At 40.0% G+C, this 14,519-nt stretch overlaps 1 protein-coding gene across 1 annotated transcript in view; it reads right to left on the bottom strand.

The window, feature by feature from the left end:
* Window positions 1-14,519, bottom strand: part of LOC139050135 (mucin-4-like) — a 187,511-nt gene that overhangs the window by 49,445 nt on the left and 123,547 nt on the right. The window contains exons 53-54 of the mRNA XM_070526349.1: window positions 6,030-6,080; window positions 5,428-5,475 (exon numbers count right to left, since the gene is read on the bottom strand). Coding sequence (XP_070382450.1) covers window positions 5,428-5,475; window positions 6,030-6,080 — 99 coding nt within the window. The remainder of the gene's footprint in view (window positions 1-5,427; window positions 5,476-6,029; window positions 6,081-14,519) is intronic.

Here is a 14,519-nt window from a genome sequence, read left to right as displayed (position 1 = left end):
TTGTTGTTTTGTGTGTTTGCAATTATTCAAAATTATTCATTAAAATAATTTTAAACTGATTTAAATATCGAACACCTTTCATTTCGTTTCCCACATATGTTACTGCGAATATACGTTTTACTGTCGGGAATCGTGATGCACCATTTATAACTGCGGCAATCGAACGCAATTTCGTTTCATATAGTCGCTGACTCCATTCAACGTGAGCGTGTTATGACGAGCTTCTACGCAATTTGTAAAGAATTTTCGCATTGACACTGTGTTTATTCCAAAATTAGGACACACTCAGTCAGATCGTACTGGTTGTCCTAATGGGAACTGAAGCATTGTCCTAAAGCAACGGGACGCTATTGACTTTCTGTACACGTTAGGAGGCAAACAAGTGTATTTTTTTCGTATTCGTTGCTGAGCGAGCGTGTAAAATCCCCGAGAAAGATGGCGTTGCCCTCAGTAAAGTGGCCGTAATATACAACTACCCTACATATTGATGCGAAATGACCATGGGCATCTAAAATGTTGACTCATATACATAGCATCGTTTGTCGGTGAACCTTTGACCTGAAAATTGCAATAGCTATATTTAGGTTGCTTTTGATGTGGAACAGAATTGCTTCTGTGCTTTTCCCCCGTTTGTTCATTTCAATTTGAGTATTAGTATTATTTGCATTTCTGTGAAGCTCCTGTATAATGTTGCAGCGTAAAACACGCTGAACCATCTTAGTCCTTGCTTTCTTTTCTCCAATCTTTTTTTTTTAACTTTGCTATTCTGAACAGTGTATCGCATTGTTAAAAGGTTTTTGATGCCTTGAGAGTCAGTTTTTGTCATTTATCATTTCATTTCATTTTATTACTCCCAAGCGCAAGCGAATTACAGGGGCTTGTGGTACCTAAAACACAGAGAAAAATTTACGAACACAATTAGGTCTACTGAAACAAAAGGCAATCCATAAAGTCAACTACGAGAGAAAAATAAAGATCCAAATATATATTGAAGTAGAAGCAATTGATAAAGAGAATAAACGGTGATCAGCAAAGAACAATCGCAAGTGGGGCAACCTATACACAGAATATAACGCACTAAATCCTGATAACCGTGTCAAAAATAAAGAAATAAAATATTAGGGATCAGCATAAAGATATCGCATGAGAGATTAATGAGATGAATCGTGATCTGATATTTATGCTACGGTTGGAAGCTGAGTCGACTCTGCCGATGCACGAGGTAGAAAAGAATGCAAATATGGCATTGGTTTAAGAACTGATGACGCTTAATTTCTAAGGATGGTCGATGCGTGATGAGCGATAAAATGGTTATGAAATAAAGCATGTTTAAATTCCTCGTGATGACAAATTTAGTGAAAAAGGCTGAGGGTGAGATATTTTGCTACGGAGCTCAAGAGACGGCAATGATAGCGTTAGTTTCATTGAAGTGGTGCTGCTAGTACGATTGTAATTCGAAAGAATGAAACGCGCCGAATTATTCTGGACCATCTCGAGCGAAGATGTTCAGTTCGTGAAACCGGGGCTCCAAATTGTAGAGGCATATTCTAATTTTGAACGCACTAATGTCTCGTGCATAGTAAGTTTAGCAGCAGCAAGTGCTTTTAGCAGAAACCAAGCATGCAATAACTGTTATTGATTATATAATTGATATGAGGCTTCAAGCTAAGATAATTAGCTATATGGACACCTAAGTGTTTGTAAAAGGTAACCGAATCAAAAGGAATGCTGTTTACTTCATAGGAATCAGGAGTATCAAGATTATTGCATCATACTGGCATAACTTTACATTTTGAGCGGTTAAATCGGTGGCCCATGTATTACACCATTTACTATACTATTCACGTCACTTTGTTAAGCAGAAACATAGGTAGGCTCAGATATATCGCGATAAATAACGCAATCATCGGGGAAAGAGGGGTTAGGGGAAGCCACAAAGTTAGGGGGGTTATAATAAAAACTAAGAGAAGAGGGCCCAAGACGGGCCTCTGTGGCATGCCTGAGGGGATAGATCTTAACGATGAATTGTTATTGTTAGGCTACACATACTGCGACCATTCCTTAAGAAAAAATGCTATCTAGCTGAGAAGAGTTACGTCAGTATTTGGGTACCTGAGTTGACAATGACAATGACAAGACAATGAATAATTTTGTCAAATGCTTCAAAGAAATCTAGGAAGATACAATCAGCTAAAGAACAATTGTCGATAAGAGTTAGCATGGAATGAGTAAAGGTCAAGGGGTGAGGCTTACAAGAGTTCTACATTATAAATCCATGTTGTGCAAGATTAAATGAGTTTGAGACAAGGAAGCTAGCAAGGTGTAAGTAGGTGACTTGTTCAAGAATTTTGCGAAGTATTCTGGTGAGAGAAATGCTGCGTTCATTAAGGGGTTATTCCTTAATACGTTACTTATGAAGTAGGTTCACCTTCGCCTGTTTTCAATGCTCGGGAAGAGTCCCCTCCCCGTATGTAATGAATGTCGAAATATTTTTGTCAGAAAAATAGACTAATCCATCTTTGTTTCTTTGAGGAAACTTGCATTTATACAGTAAACACCACACGAACATGAAGCTTTCAGTATCTCAATGAGCTTTAGAAAATCTATTACTTTTACCCGCCGTGGTTGCTCAGTCGCTATGGTGTTGAGCTGCTGAGCACGAGGTCGCGGGATCGAATCCCGGCCGCGGCGGCCGCATTTCAATGGGGGAGAAATGCGAAAACACCCATGTATTGAGACTTAGGTGCAGGTTATAAAACCCCAGGTAGTCGAAATTTTTGGAGTCCCCCACTACAGCGTGCCTCATAATCAGAAAGTGGTTTTGGCACGTTCAACCCCATAATTTAAAATCTATTACTTTTGGCTGCGTACTGAAGAAGTCGGTGAAAGGATGTGATGGTAATGAAATATTGCTTGGGGATGAAATATTCACACTAAATACATGATTCGAAATGGATATGCACTCTTTATTAGGCACAGGTAAGCAATTCTGGCCAAAAAAAGAGATCTACTTGTCGCGGCGGGTATTATTTATGATGTTCAGAAATTTTCCAGAATTACTGATAAGCATTGTAGGCAATGTGTTTTTCATGATATCAGATTTCGCACAAACGACAGCTTCAGTGTAGATGTTAGATGCAATAGTGTACGCATGCCAACGCTCCTCAGTTTGCCACACTTTGGCAGTCCTAAATAAGCACTTTTTCCTGTTAGAAAGCCGGTTTAAATATGAGTTAAACCATGGCGCGTTTTTTTTATTTCTTGGAGAGTGCAGGCTTTTGCAAGATTTAAGATTAGGTTTGGGAAGCAGGTCCCAGTTCACCTCGAAACGCTATTCAAAACCATGAAGGTAGTTAACAAGAAAAAGCGAAAGTTCACTATTGATCCTTTCAAAGTCTACCTTGTTGTAGTCAAACGTAAACGTTCGATTTTATCGCATCTGGGGACGTAATGAAGCACGCATGACATTGAAAGTAAAGAGTGATCGCTTATCCCAGGCACGAAAGTTACCGTGCCTACCATATCGGGGACAGTGGTCAGAATAAAGTCGAGAATGTTTGCAGAACTGCCGACAACGCGTTTTGGAGCATTAACGATTTTATTAAAATTGGAAACAGAGCAAATATCAAGGTAGAGTCGGGGAAAAGCGAACAATGGTGTGCAACATGATGGTGCCGATATACAGTTTTCTTCCTGGTAGTTTAAGTCGCCTATAATAGTTATTGGAGTTGATGTGTATCGAATCAGGGCAGACTTAATGGGGTCATGACATTTATTGACCGATGAAAAGGCTGCATGAGGTGGACGGTAACACGCACGATTATGTGTGTTTTATTGTTCAAGATGACACCGCACCAGATGCATTCGACATTACATGGTGATATTAGTGCGGAATGATTTGAGACTGGCAGAAACGGTGAGAAATGTCCCTCTCCCTTGTCTTCCAGCCCCGTCACAGCGATAGTCACTAGAAGGCTTGGTACGGGTAAAAATTTCGTCGTCACATACACTAGGATTTGCCCATGTCTCGGTGTGTGCTACCATGTCAGCATCGCACGTGTTGATAGCTGCGCTGACATAATCTATTTCGCTGAAAGCACTCGGAATATTAGTGTAGAGGACAGATAGAGGGCGTTGGTAGCCGCTACCCTCCTTTGATTCTTATGAAACCCGACGAGCAAGATTTCAACCCAAATTGTTGCCCACCGCGCATGAAGCAGTGGTTTCGGATGCAGCAGGCGGCGACCACGCTTTCGATTCATGAGACGCGCTATCAAGAAGAGAACGCTGATGCGGCCGGAGAAGTTCGGGAAGTGTTGGGGTGATAAACATTGCTGAGGTCAATAGTATATTACGTATGTCCCTTTGACATCGACCTTTCTTTTCCTTCTTTTGCTATCAGCGGGAACATTATCAGCAGACTAAAAAGCGGGAACTTTAGGCGGAGTGTGCAATACTTGGCTGGTTGGGGAACGTTTAGAAGCGAATCCACAATCTCAACTGACAGGGCAAAGTGAAACTGACAGACAGAGTGCAAACATTGTGTATTTAAAAGGCACCACAGGCTGTCCTTTGCAATTTTCGCACAAAACACCACCCTCAGTGAAGGTATGATAAGAAATCTGTTCCAACTTAATGTGCAACACGAACCACATAAGGTCCGGAGCAGCGATCGAGGAATTCATGGATGACTAGGAAAAAGTTACCAACTATTCCGCAAAGCTCACGCCATGTGTCCACTGCTCAGCGGGATCACAGAAAGGAGGCCTGCGCCTCTAATGCAAGACCCAAAGTTTAAGCTTCTGAGTGCACCTATGTAATCGTCCGTTCAGCACCTAAGCGCTTTGTGATCCTATTACTGTCCATGGGAACACACCGTCTCGCACAATTAGCTCAAGAGTATAATCAGCATCAAGAGATCCGACAGAAGATGTCCCATCTGCTGATTCAGTGAGGCCAACAATCTCAAATAAATTATGGCAGGTTAAATAGGTTATCAACCCTATTTGCCCATATTTACAATCTTGCAGCAGTAGCAGCAACAGGCCAGCCGTCACGGACAAACCAGGAGACAAAAATACGCCTTTATAAAAGCAAAATATTCTACATTACCCGCGAGAATTCAGTGTACCGAATTAGGTGGTCTGCATAAACGCTCTACTGGTTGTGTGTTGAGGTTGCAAACATTGAGCATGAGTGCTGTAGCTCGTGAGGCTGCCTGCCCCTGCGGTTCCACAACTCTGACCGTTTGCGATTATATTTCATTTGATAAGGGGGCGCTTGTTTCCATGCGCTGAATATTGGTCAAGGAGTCAAGGTGTCAAGGAGATTAGGTGTCAAGATTAACCCTTTTGTTCATGTACGAAACGACTTCCTACAAAACTAAAGAACCAAGACAAAAATTATGATTAGAATTTCTGGACTTACCCCCGGCTTCGGTCTTCCGGGTTTATGAACAAATGACCCATTTCGTGGCTGTCAAAATGAATAGCAGATGTGTGTATGTGCTAAATTATACTGCGAATCATGTCAATTGCTCCCTTTTCTAATGTGCATATGCTCTTGCATCGATACCATGTATAAGGCACTTTTTACGCTCACCACTACATAGTTTGCATTAGTCTTCTTGTATTAGTTACTTGTTTCGGCTTAGGTACCATGAGTGGCCCAGACTTGAATATGGGCGAAATGCCCACGTTTTTATACAGGAGGCAGCAAGGAAGAATTATCTTCTGAGGAAAAAACATAAGCATTGATCTTATATTTTTCTTAGCTCTGTACTGTAATCCAAATAGCTGCAGAATGTTCTAATTGAATAATAAAGACGTATAATCATTCCATTAGTTTCAGTGGCTTTCAGATTTCTTATCGTTCCTCCGAGATGCTCCAAACGGCAAGATCGCTTGATTTATAATGGTAATTAGCATATTATTAAGAAGGCCATGTAACTTCATTCGTGTGCTAGATCGCGGCATTTACGCCTTTCTGCGACAACACTATTGTGCTTCACTATAACTGGTTAGGCTCACCGGTACGAACGCATCCTCAGCAGGCAGTCGCGTCTTTCCAGTCGGTTGTGTCTGGGGGTCCCAAAAATATGGCGAAATGTGTGAGTGTCATCCGTATTCATGACATCATGCTTGAGTGTCACGAAATACGCCTGTATTTTTCGCAGCCTTTTGTGATGTGGCCGACCATATGTTATCTGTATTACAGCGGAGACCTTCAGTAATTTTTCTACCAGTGGCTAGGCGTACCTTTTTACACCAAGATAACAACGATAATATAGTCATTTATACTTTTTAGCTCCGTTGTTGATAAAAAAAATAGGAAGAAGTGGATTTATTACTCTTGCGTGAGACAGCTACTCCATCTCTAGTCCGACAATAAAGAGATGTAAGAAGTTAACAAATGTTTGTGGAATCAGTGTATGCAGATATGAAGTATTGGCATTCGTGGCCACTTTGCTTACCACTGGCGTTGGTCTGCCATTTCTTTCGATGTCGTTATCGGCTCTCTGTGTGAGTTGGGAAAAATAGGGCAGCATGTTCTTGCTTTTTATTGTTATATATATGAGTTTCAAACTCTGATGAGATTGATAAGTCAATTCATCCTACGAAAAAATGGGGCATTTTCTTTGCGCGAGAGTATCATCGATGTCATATGTGAGGCTGTAGGTAGCTTCTTGATGGCATATTTGATGTTATTTTATAGGATTGTGCGTTTCTTATAGCCTTCATACGGTATATAAATATCGTGTTAATAAAGGACATTCGCAGAAGGTCTAGATTATATAAGAACTCTACCTTTACGAGTCGTATTGTCGTAGTTAGATCATACAGTCCTTACAATCATCTCCTGTTCTCGCCATCGTTTATTTCTACTTGGTTTAAACCCCATTAATCAGTCAGTCAAGGGCATCTAACTAACCCAGATCAATGATATACAGAAAAAATCTGAACTTCTAAAATGTAACCACGGGATGTTCCTTCCGATGAAACAATTTTAAGCCTATTTCGCATACCATCCCCAATGAGATGATTCGATACAGTGAAATAATTTTTTTCTACCACAGCACAAAGCTTTCACAACAGAATGTTAGGGAATTTAAATTTAATTTAATTTCCCTTAATTAATTTTTTTAATTTTTTTTTAAATTTAATTTTGTTAGGAATTTAAATGCAATTGAACCCTGTCCTCAAAGCCTTTCGTGAATGGTGTCGAGAAATAATGGCAGTCACCACACCAATGTTTGCTTTCTGCAGCTCATGCAATATAACTATCCAATTTTGAAAAATTTCTTTAATTACGTTGTTACCTAGTTTTCGTTATTTAGGAAAATTTACTCACTAACGTCTGGCATAGCTAACATTTAAATACCTCTAAATCTCCCCTCTCTAGTAAATCGAAGCCTGATGGGGCTTCTTTGCCATTTTCACAAGTTTTATCACTGCAGGTCGTCTTTCAGCGCAAAAGACATCAGGCCCGCCTATGGTATCTTCCCGTACCTTGACCAATCATGTAGAGTGCAGCCCTCTCTTGTGCGTACTAATTTCTTGAGTCACGAACCCCTCTTTCTCACGCTATATAATGGAATATGTTACCAAAGGAAATCTTATCTGCTCTAAGTCATTAGTATTTCCTAGCAGAACTGGAAAACTGTTTTAAAGTACACATGTAGAATTCGCTTCTTCATTCATCGTAGACGTCTTTGTTCCTGTGCTTTTATTTCTGATTGAATTTTTCTTTTTTCCTCACTCTATTTTGATGTTCCTTGCGCAGTGGTCCTTGTTTTAGGTTAGTATCTACTTCCTTGTATTGCACAAAATATTTTGTGGTTGTGCTTTTGTTTCATATTTACATGCAGTACCTGCGGTAAATGCGGTTACATCGCGTACATGCGGTATCGATGCCTGCTGGTGTGCGTACCTCTCTTAAACAAGTATTTTCCTTGTATCAAGAAAGCAAGTAACTTTGATTTTCTGTAAGACCCATTTTATTGACTATAGGTGTCTTCAATGTTTAGGATATGTTGTCTTTCAAGCTTCTCTACTTCTTACTTTTTCTCGTGTTTTTTTCGCTTGTGCTGTTTTATTGTTTTATTTTCACATGCATTATCTGCATAAATGGGTGTACTCTACGTATCACTGATTTATTGTTACAGCCCTATGTAATGTCCCTATGGGCATTTATGGTGTTTGAATAATATTAACAAAAAGATGTCTCCACGTGTGTTCTTACCTCTGGGGCTTGAATTTCATTGTTTTCGTTGTCGGCGTCTTCTCTCTGTGAAACGAGGTAGATGTGGAATGAATTGAAATGTATTATCAATGTGTTGGCGGTTAGTGTTGGAGGGTATTGTTTATTTTGTGTAAAAAGTGAAATAATTGATAATTCGAATTCATAGACACTAACGTAAAAGTTTTCAGAACTGCGCTTTACAACGATTTGCATTAGTAGGAGAGCAAGAAATTCTCTGACAGCGTTATTTGTAGTCTGTATTTAGAATCTGAGCAGTAGTGAAAATGCGTTTCTGTGGTGCTATGTGTCGGACTCATACAATCGTTACCACAAGACCCTTTCAATCGCTATCGAGCCGAATTGTCATCATATTTCATGATGACAATTAAACCACTTTCCTAGCTTGGGAAAAGCAGTCAATAGCGATCGAAAACTTCAGTTGATGTTTAAAGTGCCCCATGTGAAACCGATATTAGGCGTCCAGAATCCTTCCTTAATTTCATTTCGCAGAGTACCTCATCCTCTGAAAATGCGCGACTACATGGTTTCTCCGGAAATAATTTGTGTAACTGTTTTCGGTTCACTTTTGTCTACTACGCTAGAAAGTGCACCAAAGTTTCATTGGTGCCCTTTCCATTGAGTGACATGTGCAAAGTACATAGGCAGCCGGACATTATATTGACATTTTACTATTGGTCGTCAGCCAAGGAGCCTATATCGACAAGTCGAGGTTTAAAAATGGAACTCCGCAAATTTGACTTTCGGCATTCATGTTGTCTGCCCATATTCTCTTCTGTTACTAAATATAATAGACTGTCAATAAATCAATATGATTTCGCGACGTTGCAGTCGTCATTGAAAGAGAATAAAGAGAGAGGCATTTATCATGATAGAGAAGCGCTGAGAGGACAATAATGTCAACCTGTTAGAATTAAACTTTATGCAGCGCCAAGGAAGTCGTGGAATTCAAAAGTAAATATCTCTGAACTTATTGCACACTCAGTCAGGTAGCATCCTTTCTTTTGTGATAAAAAGAAACCGAAACAGCAAAGCGGACCCCTTTGCCCATCTCAGCTCGAAGATGTGTTCCACAGTGGCACCTCCGTACTCTCTCTTACCACGAACATAGAGCCACGACAATTTTTTGAAGTGATGCAGTAGTGTCAAAGTTACTGTCGTTTGATGAACGAGTATGCGGCCACCGCGATTTATCGCCTGCTGTCGCTGATTCTCTCCCCACCGGTGCTCTCCCCTCTCCACAGCGCCCTCTCAAAAGCTTCATCCAACACAGCGAAAGCTACAACTCGCATCCACACGCCCGAAGAAAGAATCATCCACTGTTCATCCACTGCTCACACTCCGAGCGACGCTGGTTAAAATCGAAGCTTGATAAAATGTTAAGTCAAACACGATGGGCAATCCACCGTCCCTTTCCAGAACACAGCTGGTACTCTCCTCACGTTGGCACTATCGTCCCTCGTCGGCCGACAAATCGGCAGCCCTTACCCAGGTTACGTCACGAAGTGTGGAGCGACCGGAAAAGCCCGGAGAGGAGCAAGGGATTTTTTTAAAATTTCTGGCTTCCCACAGGTGCACAGACCTGACATGGTCACGGAAGATTGTAATCACGGCAAGGTGATGACAATCATCATGGTAAGGTGATGATGCAAAAAATGTGAGATGTTATCTAGGGGGTTTTATAGCATTTACAAAAGTCCATAATTAGACAGAGTCGTTGCTAACGTAGAAAAAGCATTCATTTACCATTGCTAACGGAACGTGTTACGCGGGGCATCGTTGTCAAAGGTGGTAGTTTCTAAATTAAACTGGTTGTCTGTGGCGATCTTGTACGCATGTAAGTTAAATTTTGTTGCATTTGTTAACCGCTGGGTTTAGTTGACCCGTAGAGAAATGTCTTCGGTTTCCCAAAAGTAGTTTGGAAGGTTTTTTTGTCGCGACCTGTGGTGCTAGCAGCGAAGCACAATCAATGCTTTGAGAGAACTTAAGCAAGCATTTGCGCTGTACCTTTCGTGGGTTATATTTATATGCTACTAAATCCAGCCAGTCCTGCATTGACAGACAAATAACCCTAAACCTCCTATTGTATTCATGTTTTCTCTGACGCGCCCAGCTTTTTCCGAAATATTGTAAGCCGCATATGAGCGTAATTTCGGAAGTTGATTAGAATGGTAAAACATTATCCACGCAGTATATATGCTTTCTTACGCGCCAAACCTAAACAAAAACTATTGTTCTGCTCGTAAAATGATCGTGAGCTCTAAGCGTGAACTGTTACTTCTTACCGGTGCGTTTACTTCCGGAGCAGGTGGACGTGTCCTTCCGGTAGGTTGTGTCTAGGGATCAAAAATACGGCCAAATATATCGCCGCTATTCTTATGTGTAATGGTACTATGTTTGTGTGACGCGAAAGTCAATCTTATTTTTCATGCAACTCCTCTTGTCCGCATGCAATATTTGTATTTCATGAGGCACTTGCGCGCTACAGTAATGCTTCAGCGAAGGCCTCACCTAATTGTGGAAAACACGGGATACTTGCATTAAAGTTATAAATAGCACTCATAAATAACTAAGATATTTCCTCTGTTTGGTACTCTTTCGATATATTAAATGTGCAAAGAAGGGTCTCTTGCTTTCTGAACTTTCAAGCAATCGCACCAGTAATTCAAAATCGACGTTCGTTCCCATTTTGCTTACCACTGGCGTTGGCATTTGATTCCCTTCGCTCTCGATGTCGGCGTTCTGTGAGTTGTGAAACATAGACAAGAATGTTAAACTATTGGGTGAAAACATGCCGTTTCACTGTATATGAGATTGATGTATTTTATGTGTGCACTGCTCATACGGCAACTTAAATAAATTTCGTTTATGCTAACCATCACACATTTTATGCCTGCTGGCCGCAATAGCTTTCTTGATTAGTGTGTCTTCTGATTCAGTGTGGCACTACTCTATCCACTATAAAACTTTGCTTTGTGTGGTGGGTAAAAGATACCATTTAGAAAAAAATTCTAAAATGTGGGTTTGGTTTATCTTTTTTTTTGTTTTGTGTGTTCTAAATAATATAACAATCTAATTTAAAAGAATTTTACCAACATTTAGACATCGAACGTCTTTCATTTCGTTTCCCACATATGTCACTGCTAATATAGGTTTTACTGTCCCAAATCGTGATGCCCCATCAATAACTGCGACAAACGAATGCAATTTCGTTTCAAAGTGTCGCTGACTCCATTCAACGTGAGCGTGTTATGACGAGGTTTTTGCGCGATTTGAAAAACATTTTCGCATTCGCACAGCATTTATTCTAACATTGCAACACACTCAGGCAGATCGTGGTTGTTCTCCTAATGGGAATGGAATCATTGTCCTAAAGCGACGGGACGCTAATGACTTTCTGTAGACGTTAGGAGGTAAGCAAGTGTACTTTTTCGTATTCGTTGCTGAGCGAGCGTGTACAATCCCAGAAAAATATGGTGGGGCCCTCATTAAAGTGGCCGTAACATAACACTACTCTACAGATTGATGTGAAATGACAATTAGGATGTAAAATGTTGACTCATGCACGTAGCATCGTTTGTCGGTGTACCTTTGACTTGAAAATTCCACTAGTTTAATTAGGCCACTTTTGATGTGGCAATGAATTGCTTCTGTGCTTTTGCACCATTTGTTCTTCTGAGTATTAGTATTAATTGCATTTCTGTGACGCTCCTGTATAATAATTGCAGTGTAAAACACGCTGAACCATCTTAGTCCTTGCTTTCCTTTCTCTGATTTCTTTTATTCTGTCGTTCCGACCAGTGTATCACATTGTGGAAGGGTTTTGATGCCTTGAGAGTCAGTTATGTCATTTTTCATTTCATTTTATTACTCTCAAGGGTATGCGCATTACAGGGGGGAGAGGTACACAACATACAGAGAAAATTTTACGAATACAATTAAGACTACTGAAACAAAATGCAATCCATAGAGTCAACTACGAGAGAAAAGTAAAGATACAAGTATATATTAAAGTAGAAGCAATTGATAAAGAGAATAAATGATGATCAGCAAAGAACAATCGCAAGTGGGACTACCTATACACCGAATATAACGCACTAAAAACCTGATAGCTGTGTCAAAAATAAAGAAATAAAATGTTAGGGATCAGCATAAAGATATCGCATCAGAGTATAATGAAATGAATCGTGATCTGATATTGATACTATGGTTGGAAGGTGAGTCGACTCTGTCGATGCACGAGGTAGAAAAGAATGCAAAAATGTCATTGGTTTTAGAACTGATGACGTTTAATTTGTAAGGATGGTCGATGCGGGATAAGCGATAATATGGTTGTGAAATAAAAGCATGTTTAAATTCCTCGTGATGACAAATTTGGTGAAAAAGGCTGAGGGCGAGATATTTTGCTACGGAGCTCAAGAGATGGCAATGATAGCGTTAGTTTCATTGAAGTTGTGCTGCCAGTACGATTGTAATTAAAAAAAATGAAACGCGCCGAATAATTCTGGATCTTCTCGAGTGAAGATGTTCAGTTCGTGAAACCGGGGCTCCAAATTGCAAAGGCATATTCTAATTTTCAACGCACGTTCACAATAAGTTTAGCAGAAGCAAGTGCGTTTAGCAGAAATCAAGCGTGCAATAACTGTTGTTGATTATATAATTGATATAAGGCTTCAAGCTAAGATAATTAGCTATATGGAAACGTAAGTACTTGTAAAAGGTAACAAGATCTAAAGGAATGCTGCTTACTTCATAGCAATCAGGAGTATCGGGATTATTGCATCATACTGGCATAACTTTACATTTTAACCTTTAAATCGATGGCCCATGTATTAGACCATTTAACTGAACTGTTCGTGTCGGTATGTGATGCGAAAACATTGGGACGGTAAGCTATTTTGCGATAAATAACGCATTCGTCGGCGAAAGAGTGGTTAGTTGAAGCCACGAAGTTAGGAAGCTTATTGATATAAACTAAGAAGAGAAGAGGGCCCAAGACGGGACTCTGTGGTACGCCTGAAGTGACAGATGCTAACGATGAATTGTTGTTAGGGAACGCGTACTGCAACCATTCCTTTAAAAAAATGCTATCGAGATGAGAAGATTTACGTCAGTATTAGAGTACCTGATTTTAAAAACAAGACGTTGATGAATTACATCAACTGCTGTAGAGAAATTGAGGAAGATGCAATCAGGTAAAGAACTATTGTCGACAAGAGTTAGCATGGAATGAGTAAAACTCAAGGGGTGAGAGCCGCAAGAGTTTGACATTATAAATCCATGTTGTGCCAAAAAAGAGTTCGAAACAAGCAAGCTAGAAGGTGTAAGTAGATGACATGTTCAAGAATTTTGCGAAGTATTCTGGTGAGAGAAATGCTGCGTTAATTAAGGGGTTATTGCTTATAACTTACTTATGAAGTAGAATCACTTTCGCCAGCTTTCAATGCTCGGGAGAATACCCGTACTAAATGAGTGTCGAAATATTTTAGTAAGAAAAAAAAGGAATTCATCTTTGTTTGTTTGAGGAATCTTGCATTTATACTGTAAACACTACAGGAACATGAAAGTTTCGTTTTGTCAATGAGCCTTAGAAAATCTATTCCTTTTGGCTGCGTACTGAAGAATTCGGAGAAAGGATGTGTTGGTAATGAAATATTTCTTGGGGATGAAAAGCTCAGACTAAATCCATCATTCGAAATGGATATGATTAGGCACAGGTAAGCGATTCTTGCGAACTAAAGAGATCTAATTGCCGCGGTGGGTATTAGTTGAGATGCTCAAAAATTTCCAAAAATTACTGATAAGCATTGTGGGCAGTGTATTTTTCATGAAATCAGATTTTGCACAAATGACAGCTTCAGTGTAGATGTCAGGTGGGATAGTGTACGAATGCCAACGCTCGTCAGATACCCGCAATTTGGCATTCCTAAATAAGCACTTTTTCCTGTTAGAAAGGCGGTTTAAAGATGAGTTAAACCGTGGCGCGTTTTATTATTTCTTGGAGAGTGTACGCCTTTGTAAGATTTAAAACTAGGTTAGTAAACAGGTCCCAGTTCTCCTCCAAACGCTATTCAAAAGCATGCAGGTAGTTAACAAGAAAAAGCGAAAGTTCACTATTGATGCTTTCAAAGTCTGCCTTGTTGTAGTCAAACATAAACGTTCGATTTTTTCGCATCTGGGGACGTAATGAAGCACGCATGACATTGAAAGTAAACAGTTATCGCTTAGTCCGGGCACGAAAGTTACCGTTCCTACCATAT

The sequence above is a fragment of the Dermacentor albipictus genome, chromosome 9, assembly GCF_038994185.2.
Source record: "Dermacentor albipictus isolate Rhodes 1998 colony chromosome 9, USDA_Dalb.pri_finalv2, whole genome shotgun sequence".
NCBI lineage: Eukaryota > Metazoa > Arthropoda > Arachnida > Ixodida > Ixodidae > Dermacentor > Dermacentor albipictus.
The sequence above is the reverse complement of the archived record's forward strand: the minus strand, read 5'-3'. Positions and strand labels throughout refer to the sequence as shown.